We start from the raw sequence: 11,188 nt of genomic DNA on the forward strand, positions 1-11,188 counted from the left end.
TATATATATATATATATATATAAGGACTAGTGAGATGGCTCAGGGATAAAGGTAACTGCCACCAAGCCTGGTGACCTGAGTTCATTTCCTGGGACCCATATGGTAGAAGGAGAGAAGGGACTCCTGCAAATTGTCCTCTGATTTCCACACTTGAGCCCTGGCACATGACTGGGGATATAACTCAATTTTGGGGGTACTTGTTTAATATGCACAAGTAGATTACTTGCCTAACATGCACAAAGCCGTGGGGTTGACACTTATCACTGAATAAACTGGATGTGGTGGCATATGTCAGTAATCCTAGCTCTTGGAAAGTGGAGCAGGTATATAGAGGTATATAGGGAGTTTGAGGCCAGCCTGGGATGCATGAAACCCTGTCTCAATAACTAAATAAATATGTCAAAAACTCCATGATGAACAAAATCAATTCATTCTCTGTCTGTGTCTCTGTCTCTGTCCTGTCTCTGTCTCTGTCTCTGTCTCTCTCCCCGGATCAAACCCATGGCCTTCATATTATCAACATTCAAATAAACATAGACTCATACTAGCGATTTTCCTTTTGAATCAGGCTTGGCACAGTACCGTGTGGTTACAGATCTTGTCTCCCCCAGGTTCCTTGTTCAGTCATTCCAAGGACAGAAAGTTCAAGAGAATCAGGAGTTTCTTGTTCTGATGAAGTAAGAGAAAAGGAAGACTCTGGTTTTGAGCATACAGAATGAGTAGCAGTAGATTTGGTTGAAAATGAGGAAATGGGAGTCATCGCAGCATGTCAGGTCAGGTGACAAGAGGCAGAGAGCGATTAGAACAGCTCCATCTCAAGCCCAGGCCTGTGATTGGTGCATAGTCAGCACATGTGGTCTAAATCACCACATTGTAGTCCAGGAATCTTTCCAAATTCCCTCTCGAAAGTTCTTCTCTTCTTTTGCATCATGAACCTCTGATGTGTTCCCATATGGGTGTGGAGGTTTGCTGGTTGGGTGTCAAAATAAAAACATCGGAGGAGGGGAGAGAAAAAAATGCCATTAGAACTTGGAGGGTGGGGCCAGAAAGGGAGAAAGCAAGAATTCATATAAACAGGCTCCATTTCTTCTCGATTACTTGATCTTTCAGAAAGAGAATAACAGCTAAGAAAAACTAAAGAGGAGAAAGGAAGATTAGAGGAGCTAAAAATACGAGGAAGAAAGCTTGGCTGAGCATCAAGGAAGGACAGATGCATTTCCAAATAGAAACACGAGTTTGGATATGTCAGGAAGCTCAGCTCTAAATAACGTGTGGGAAATATAGGCTATTTAGACTGAGCTCAGCAGAATAAAAGAAAAAAGCTGGGGCTGGAGAGATGGCTCAGCGGTTAAGAGCACTGACTGACTGCTCTTGCAGAGGACCCAGGTTTGATTCCAAGCACCCACATGGTGGCTACGAAATGTCCTTGACCCCAGTTCCAGGGGAATCCAACACCTTCTTCTGACCTCCACGGCACTGCTCGACACGGGTGCAGTCACATACATGCAGGCAATACACTCATACACATAAAATTAAAATAAAAATAAAATATATATATATATATATAAAAGAAAACAGCTTCATAGAGCATGAAATGCAACAAGACAATGTGGAGGCTCTCCTGCTTCAATCCTAAACTTTCCCATCCAGGTACCAACCAGGCCCCTGCAGCATTACTATGCCAACATTACAATTACCTGAACAAAAAGCCTGTCTCTTCCAGCACTCGGGAAGCAGAGGCAGGTGGATCTCTGTGAGTTCAAGGCCAGCCTGGTCTACATAGTGAGTTCCAGGACAGCTGGGGCTACAGGGAGACCCTGTCTCAAAACTGGCCAGGCGTGGTGGTGCACGCCTTTAATCCCAGCACTTGGGCGGTAGAGGCAGGAGGATCTTTGTGAGTTTGAGGCCAGCCTGGTCTACATAGTGAGTTCCAAGACAGCTGGGGCTACAAGGAGACCCTGTCTCAAAAAAAAAAAAAAATGTGCAACTGAACTTAAAGGACACTATTTCTCCCGGATATCTCTTGGAACTGTCTCTTAGAACTGTGCTGATGGAATTGTGTCCTTGAGTCAGGCCTCACCCATGATTTTATTCAAAATAAATCCAGCTTCAACTGGGGAAGTACAAGTTTGGCTCCACCCCTATCTTAACAAGCCATCCTGCTTTTTCATCCCTAGTTCTAGAATATCGAATTCACTCAAGGTCACACATCCTTCCCATTCTGTTCACTGTGTGCAGTAGAGATGTGTGTGCCTGCTTTCAGGACTTTGATAAGTTAATTGAAGCATACCCACATTCATTCATTATCTTTGTAGGTGGAGTACCAAATTGAGGTTAATTTTAAAAGTCATTAATCCAGATTAAGTCCATTTTATAAAATTCATCCCTACAAGGCCCAACTCAACTTAGCTTTCTTTCATCAGATCAGACCAGGTGTGTTCAGGGTGGTGTTGGCATGAAATCAACTCCACTGTCTAAATCAAGTGTTGACACCAAAGATGAAAACTCTCACCATGCTTTTCTGGACAAAATAGTCTTTAGAACCTGAATTCATAATTATTTTTTAAATATTTTGTTTATTTTTAAAAATATTTTATTATTTTTATTTTATGTGTATGAGTATTATGTCTGCATGTAAGTAAGTGCACCCATGTCATGCAGTGCCACAGAGGACAGAAGATGCTGTCGGATCCCCTGGAACTGGAGTTACAGATAGTAACAGGTCTGCTGCAAGAACAATCAGTGTTCTTAACTGCTGAGCCATCTCTCCAGCCCCTTATTTATTATTTTTATTTATGTGTATGAGTATTATGTCTGCATGTAAGTAAGTGCACCCATGTCATGCAGTGCCACAGAGGACAGAAGATGCTGTCGGATCCCCTGGAACTGGAGTTTATGGACAGTTGTTATCTGCCATGTGGGTGCTGGGAATTGAACCTGGGTCTTCTGCAAGAGCAGTCAGTGCTGTTAACCACTGAGCCATCTCTCCAGCCTAACTTCATAATTCTAAACAACCTTTGAAAGAAAAATCTGTTTCAGCCCAACTACTCTCCTTATTTTATTCACGGTGCTCATTTCTCTTTCCATCTAACAAAACCAAGAATCTTCTAGAAAATGTAGCATTCCAGAAAATTCCACAATCAAGTGGGAAATGTACCTGTTTATATTTCATGTCAGTGAGGTGAATCAATATAACGACTACTTAGTAAAAATGGAACAAGAAAGGAGATACTATGGGGCCAGGATGTAACTCAGTGACAGAGCACTTATGTAGCATGTGGGAAGCCCTACATTTGATACCCTGCACCCCGAAAGAGAGGGTTGGAGGGGAGAAGAGGGGGAAGAGAAGGAAGCTTTGGTACCCAAGCTACATCGGAAATATTCTTTACCTTAAAAGGACTATTGCTTGGCTCTATAAACTAAGTTGATGTATATGAAGACAAACCTAAGGTGAAGATCATGTCAAATATTGGATTGTGTCCCTAAGGCTGTGGGCAGCAGAGACTAGAGAAGGCTTGATAAACAAATGGGCCACTATATAAATAACATTAACAAAAAACATTATTTACTTTAAAAAATATTTTTTATGGGGCTAGAGATATTGCTCAGCAGTTAAGAGCACTGGCTGTTCTTGCAGAAGAATCTCAGCATCCACATGGGGGCTAACAACTATCTGTAACGTAATTCCAGTTTCAGGGGACTCAATGTCCTCTTCTGTATGACATGGGTACACTTACATACATGCAGGCATAACACTCATACACATAAACAAATAACACTGATACACATAAACAAATAAAAACATTTACCTTTATTTTTATGTCTATGTATATTCAGGTCATCAGGCTTGGTTGCCACTTGCTGTGCCTTTATCCACTGAGCCATCTCACTGGCCCTATTGTTTACTTTAGGAGCTGGAGAAATGGCTCAGTGATTAAGAGCACTGGTTGTTCTTGCAGAAGACCCAGGTTTGGTTCCCCAAATTATTATTATTATTAGTGTGTGTGTGTGTGTGTGTGTGTGTGTGCATGTGCATGTGTTGATAGGTGTGTGTGCATGATGATACACATGTAGAGGTGGGAGGACAACTTTGTGGAGTCTCTTCTCTCCTTCAACATTTTTTTTTTTTTGGTCTTTTTGAGACAGGGTCTCCTTGTAGCCCCAGGCTGTCCTGGAACTCACCATGTAAACCAGGCTGGCCTCGAACTCACAAAGATCCACCTGCCTCTGCCTCCCAAGTGCTGGGATTAAAGGTGTGCACCACCACGCCCGGCCATACTATTTTTATTATTTATTTATTTATTTATTTTTTTTTTTGAGGCAGGGTCTCCCTGTAGACCCAGCTGGCCTGGAACTCACTATGTAGACCAGGCTGGCCTTGAACTCACAGGGATCCACCCGCATCTGCCTTCCAAGTGCTGGGATTAAAGGCATGCGCCACCAGGCCCTGCTCCACTTTCTTTTTTAAAATGTTTATTTTTATTTATGTGTATATGTGTGAATGTGCATGTGTGTGCAAGTATCAACAGAGGCCAGAAGAGGGCATTGGACTTCCTGGAGCTGGAGTTACAGGTAGTTGAGAACCAGCCAATGATTTGGATCCTCTGGAAGAGTAGGAACTCTCTTAATGGATGAGTCATAGTCCACTTTCTATAGATATATTCCTCAATTAAATCTGCACCACTCCAAAAACAAAAGATGCTATGCACCACACCCCACTCATGGTAATCTTTTTGGAGACACTATTGCTATCCCGCTCTCACAGAGGAGAAAATTACAGTTCTGGGATATGAATTCACTTGTCTCCTGAATGATGGATTTTGGGATACCAACTCAGGCAGAGCAACTCCTGAGCCCAGAGAAAGTCTTGGGACAAGATAGGACTAGACTTGGGCTCAGGGCTGGTGGGTAGAGAGACCACTCAGAGGAGAGGCATGGTGTCACTGTGATAACTGAGTGGCCCAGAGCAAGGGCTATGTAGACTTTGGTTAGGTTTATCCTCTGTTGGCTACTAGCCTTGGGACCTGGGACATGGTTTTTGAGCGATGTGTGCCTCAGTTTCTTCATCTGTAAACTGGGGTGGAAACAGTACCCATACCTATAGGACTGTGGGTAGCCTTTCATTACATGACACTTGTAATGTGCTTTGAATAGTGCCTGGCCTTCAGTGAGTATTCAATAATACTAATTTTATTGATGCAGGAGAAATGGCACTAGCGAAGTTACTCAGGGCTGGTTTAAGGATGAAGGCACCTGGGCATGGTGGTTCACGCCTTTAATCCTAGAGGCAGGGAGATCTCTGTGAGTTCACGGCTAGCCTGGTCTACATAAAGAGTTCTAGGCTAGCTGGGGCTATTAAGGAGACCCTGTCTAAAAAAAAAGAAAGAAAAGAAAAAAGAAGGATGAAGGCTATCTTTAGGGAAGTCAACTGAGTGAGCCATGCTGAATAGACAGAGATTTGAATCAAATTTGAAGAGCTCAGGCTGGTGAGACAGAGCTCAGTGGTAAGAGCATGTACTGTTTGCAGAGGAACAAGGCTCGAGTCCCAGCACCAATGTGGGGAAGCTCACAATCACCTGTAACTCTGGTTACAGGGGATCTGGCACTCTCTTTTGGCTTCCTCAGGCACTTACACACATGTACACATAAATAATAAATCTTAAAAAACACTATTAAAGCTGGGTGTGGTGGTGCACACCTTTAATCCCAGCACTCGGGAGGCAGAGGCAGGTGGATCTCTGTGAGTTCAAAGCCAGCCTGGTCTACATAGTGAGTTCCAGGACAGCTGGGGCTACAGGGAGACCCTGTCTCAAAAAGACCAAAACAAACAAACAAACAAACAAACAAACAAACAAAAAAACAAAAACCCCAAAACAAAACAAAAACCCCCCACTATTAAAGGGGCTGGAGAGATGGTTAAGAGCACTGGCTACTCTTGCAGAGGACCTGGGTTTAGTTCCCAGCACCCATATAGCTAACAAATGTCTGTAACTCTAGTTCTAGGGGATTTGATGCCCTCTCTTCTGGGATTTGTGGGCATTGCATGCATATGGTGCATTTACATACATGCAGGCAAAACACTTATACACATTAAATCAAGGGTGGGCATGGTGAGGCACACTTTTAATCTCAGCATTTGTGAGGCAGAGGCAGGTGGATCTCTGTGAAACTGAGGCCAGCCTGGTCTACATAGTGAGTTCCAGGCCAGCTTGAGGTATAGGGAGGCCCTGTCTAAAAAAGACAAAAACAAAAAGAAAAAAAAATCCACCAAAAACATTATTAACATATATGAAGAAATCTGGGTGTGGACACACACCTTTAACCCCAGCACTTGGGAAGCAGAGGTAAGAGGATCTCTGTGAGTTTAAGGCCAGCCTGGTCTATATAGAGAGTTCCAGGCTGGCAGACCCTGTCAGAAAAAAAAAAAAAAAGAACAAGTTTCAAGTGGCATCCATGTGAATGAATGGCTGCTGTATGCCAGAAGGAGGTTCAAAGTGCCCCTCAGAAGCCAAGCTGTGTCACTTGACTATTGAGTGAAAAACCTAGCAAAGTAAACATGGTGAAGAGGATGGTGAAGGAAGGAGGAAGTGAGGAAAACCAAACTTGAGATGGGGAAGGATGCTGGGCTTAGCAGCATACTCCTGTAATGACAGTATTTGTGAGGCTGAGGCAGGAGGATCATAAATTCTAAGCCATAACCTGTGCTCCACTACATAAGGAGAGAGAGAGAGAGAGAGAGAGAGAGTTTAATAGAAGATGGGAGATAGGGAAGTGGAGAAAAACAGAACTATTCCAATTATGGCTTTTGGACACTTGCCTTTTGTCCCGGCCAGGCAGAATTAAATGCAGATGGCAAATGCCAGGTGACCCACAAGCTTGGTGCCACCTCTCCAAGATTCACTGGTTTTAAAAAGATGCTGGCTTGTCTGGTTTCAGATATTTGCGAACCTTTCCTAAAGACAAACCTTTCCAATGGCTTGCTCTAAAATTGACCCACCTCTTGGGATGGGTGAAGCCAGGGCTTGCTACTGAATTGGCCTCATTGTCTTCCCAAGTGTCTCCGGGTCCAGATGCCACGGGCCCGGAGGTGGTTCTACCACAGGGCAGCTCTCACTGTGGTCTGCCTGCTGGCTTTGATTCACTCCAGGGACAACAAGTCGAAATTTCAAACAGGCAACACACGGCAATGCCAGGAGTCCCTGCCAGACTCATACTCTGTTTTTCCATCATTTCACTCTCCACTCCCTCAGGAGGGAGCCTCCTTTGGCATTTTGTGTAAGAAAACTCAAAAACAACAACAGGACCAGCACCTGATAAGGTGTGAGGCATTGCCCAAGAGTTCCCAGGAAGAGGCATCTTTGTTCTCATTTTAAGTCCTTGACACTGCTAACAGCTCTAATTACTGCATTTACCATAGGATGTAAAAAAACCAAACCCACATTCCAGAAACCATGTAGTTGTCCTAGGAGAAAGACATAGAGATGCCCAGGGTTGCAGGAATGTGTTCTTTCATTTCTGGGCCCTAACCTTAGCAGTTATTCTGATAATTTGACAGTACTCTCTTTTATACAAAGCATGCTTCTTAAGAACACTAGGATCTTTCCCTAGTGTTTTGGGGAAATGAAGACTTCAGAAATTCCTGAGAACAACAGAGCTGATTCCAACATCATTTGACTATAAAATCTGATGATGTAACACACTTGCCTACACCCACATCACAAACCAAAGTGATATCACAAAGTGACATCAGTGGAGATAATGACTCAACACTGCCTGCACTCTAGCCAAAATCTGAACAGCAATTCACCTTATACGTGACTGAGATAGGGAAAGACAGGTGACTAGAAATACAAAAGCAAAACCAAACCAAACAGAGAAAGGAAAAAAGAAAGAAGAAAAAATTACACATTTCTTCCCTCTGCTAAGCTAGCTAAAATAAAATTTAAGGCAACAGAAATATGGTAAGGAGGTTTTATTTTATTAAAAGATTTATTTATCTGTTTGTTATTTATGTGCTTGTGTGTGAGCCTGCTTGAGTATGTGCATCCAGGAACCCATGGAGGCCAGAAAAGGACATTGGATCCTCAGGAGCTGGAGTTTCAGGCAGTTTGTTTAAGCCACCATGTGGGTGCTGGGAACTGAACCTGGATTTCATTTTCCTATAGATGACATTTCTTAGAAAGCCAGGTCTCTTTATGTGATTCTAATCTACCCAGATTGTCCCAGGAAGTATGCTTTGGTCTTTATGGACCCTGACGTGTATTTCCCCATGTAGTGGCTTTACCTGGCTCTTATGGGTTGGTTGAAGGTGTATTCATGGTCTGGTAAGACTCACCTGCTGGCATTTCTGTTGAAGTGTTCCTGAAGCTTATATAGAGGTTCTAAAATTCTCCATGCCTATTCTGCTGTGGGTTCATTATCTTTCCAGCAGACAAATGGTCTTTGGTTCCTGGTAAACTCTTCCTGACCCCAATTTCCTGCCTCAGCATGCTGTGTTAAGAACTAAAATATCACTGTGACCTTGTAAAGTTCCTATTTTTTCCTTACTTGGTATAAAAAATGTCTAGGTGAGCAGGTGAGAGTTGTGACAGGCAGCAAGTTTTCAAAGATTTGTGCGGAAGGAATGAAGTGTGAAATGATGTTAATTCTTAGCCTCTAGAATTTCTAGTTTCTCCTTGGGAACCACTCTTTTTCCTTCCCCAACTCCCCAACAGCTCTTTTAAACAGATTCCTTTCTCCCCTTATATTTCCAGCACCAAATCTATGTGAGACAAGATCCCAGAATCCATACCTATGGACTCCGACAATCCATCTCATTGAACAGCAGACTTCAGGACTGCTACGTGATCTTACCAGCTCTCACCAACATCTGGGCAGCCCGAACTGGTGCAAAGCAGGTCAAGGCCCCAGCACCAGGTGCCACCTCTTGTTGGAAAGTGGTTAAGAACCCAAGAGTTGCCAACTCATTCTCCCTGGTCAAGCTTGTGCTTAGATGGCAACGGAAGGATAAATGCCAGCGAGCACCTTCCAAATTCATAGAAGCAAAGCCCTCAAAGGGATTGAAGTCCAAGGACAATGCAATGCTGAAAGGCACACAGAGGCACAGGACAAGAAACTCTAAGAGCAAGGAGCTACTGGGGCAGCTGCCAGGGTCCCTGGGGCACAGGAGGCCTGCAGGTGGCATCAGAGAGGTAGCCAGTGGCCAGCAGTGATGTGAAGGGATGGTAAAGCCAGAGATGGCGCCATACAGATTTATTCAAAGTAAAGAAATCCTAGGCAGGATGTAGTGGTACATGTCTTTAATCCCAGCACTTGAGAGATAGAGACAGGTGTATCTCATGAGTTCAAGGCCAGCCTGGTCTACAGAGCAAGCTCCAAGCCAGTTAGGGCTATATGGTGAGACCTTGTCTCAAAAGAAAATTCTAAAGCTGATGGCAGGACTGGGGAGGGAGGGTACCCAGAATAGAGGAAGAACACCAGATCTGCATTTCTAGTATTTGCTGTCCATCCTCTGCGTAGTCCTATAGAAGAATAAGGGTGCCACCATCCATAGACAAAAGGAACTTGACCACAAAGGTAAAATAAAGGTATTATGCGTTCACACACATGTACCCCAAGGTAAGATATACATCTGGCTATGAACTCCCACTTAAGAGAACTTGGCAGTCAGAGGCTTCATCTGAACCCAGTTCTATCACTTCATGATGGTCAGCAGATCTCAGTCTTGGAGATAGGCTATCAGGGCTCAAATCCCAACTAACTATAATTGAGTAAGCCCTCATGCTTAACCTCTTTGTGCCTTGATTTTATAATATAAAATCTGACTCTTCTTGTATAGGGTTCCATAAAGATTAAATAAATTAATACACGTAAAGGGCTTTTAAACAGTCTGGCACAGAGTAAATAATTACGATCCTGCATATTATTCAATAGATGACAGCTGTGGTTACTAACCTTGTAAGCTTTGTGGCCTTGGGCAAACCAATTCCAATTTCCCTGACTTTTAAATCTGTCTCCTACTGATCTTAGAGGGCTATAGGGAACACACAGTGTCATTCGTAAAGGGGTTCAGTTAACTAGAATGTGCTAGACAAATGGTAGTTGTTGCTGTAGCAAAGACTCTGAGACACAAATCCCAGATAATTATTCCGAGCTCCCTTCTCAAGTTTTAGCGTTGACTTCTCTGCTTTCTTCTTGGCTAGAATAAAGAAGGTTCAAAGGAGAAAAAAGTAACAGTCAGCCAAGATCTTGACGACAGATATGCTGAACATGTGGCCACCACCCAAGTGCTACCCAGGACAGTGAGATGGCAGCCTGGAAGGGCCAGTGTTTCCTGAAACCCGAAAGGGGCAGCAGTTGGAGGGTGTACCAATCATCCATGGCCTCTCCACTGAAGGTTACCAGGCTTTGTACCACGCTGTGGTGGAGCCCATGCTGTGGAATCCTTCTGGAATCCCCAAAGGATACAGCTTGGAGCTGGGCAAGGCCATGAAACAAAAGCTCTGTGCTGTCAGGCTGCCACCCTGGAAACTGCTTAGGACCTGGGCTGGGCACAAAGTATGGTTGGGTGTCCCCAATGGGCCTGTGACTAAGAAATGCCCCAAGTTAGAATGGAAAATAACCAAAGGAGCTCATGGGATTAGAGTATTCTCTGCTACATGTCTGAAAAATAAACTGCACATTTCACCTAAACTCAGAGTTCACAAATTAGTGAACACCCTCCTTGGGAAATGGGACAAATGAATCTAGGATTTGGGACTGAGGTCCTCTTTCTAGTAATGGTTAGGTAGATTTTTTTAGTTTTTTTCTTTTGAGTAGGGGGATTGAACCTAGAACCTTGCTCACAAGGCACGTGCTCTACCACAAAGCTGTGTCTCTAGTAATTTACCCTTTCTTAAAAAATTATATTTTATTTTTGTGTATGTATTGCCTGCATGTATGTAAATGCACCCGAGTCGTGCAATTGGAGGTCAGAAGACAGCATCAGATCCCCTGGAACTGGAGTATGGACAGTTGTTAGCGGCCATATAGATGCTGGTATCTGAACCCAGGTCTTCTACAAGAATAGCCAGTGTTCTTAACTGCTGAGCCATCTCTCCAGCCCCCTCTTTATCGTTTTTTAAAGACAGGGTTTCATTATGTTGTCAGGGCTACCCTGAATGCACTCTGTGGTCCAAGCAGGCCTTGA

General features: G+C 43.6%; 1 protein-coding gene across 1 annotated transcript in view; it reads left to right on the plus strand.

Moving 5' to 3' along the window:
* Window positions 1-10,743, plus strand: part of CUNH22orf31 (chromosome unknown C22orf31 homolog) — a 15,081-nt gene extending 4,338 nt beyond the window's left edge. The window contains 4 exon segments of the mRNA XM_008841128.1: window positions 8,754-9,191; window positions 10,203-10,293; window positions 10,296-10,322; window positions 10,325-10,743. Coding sequence (XP_008839350.1) covers window positions 8,754-9,191; window positions 10,203-10,293; window positions 10,296-10,322; window positions 10,325-10,743 — 975 coding nt within the window.
* Window positions 10,744-11,188: the final 445 nt, after the last annotated feature.

The sequence above is a fragment of the Nannospalax galili genome, unplaced genomic scaffold (assembly GCF_000622305.1).
Source record: "Nannospalax galili isolate Female #2095 unplaced genomic scaffold, S.galili_v1.0 scaffold259, whole genome shotgun sequence".
In the NCBI taxonomy this organism is placed as follows: Eukaryota; Metazoa; Chordata; class Mammalia; order Rodentia; family Spalacidae; genus Nannospalax; species Nannospalax galili.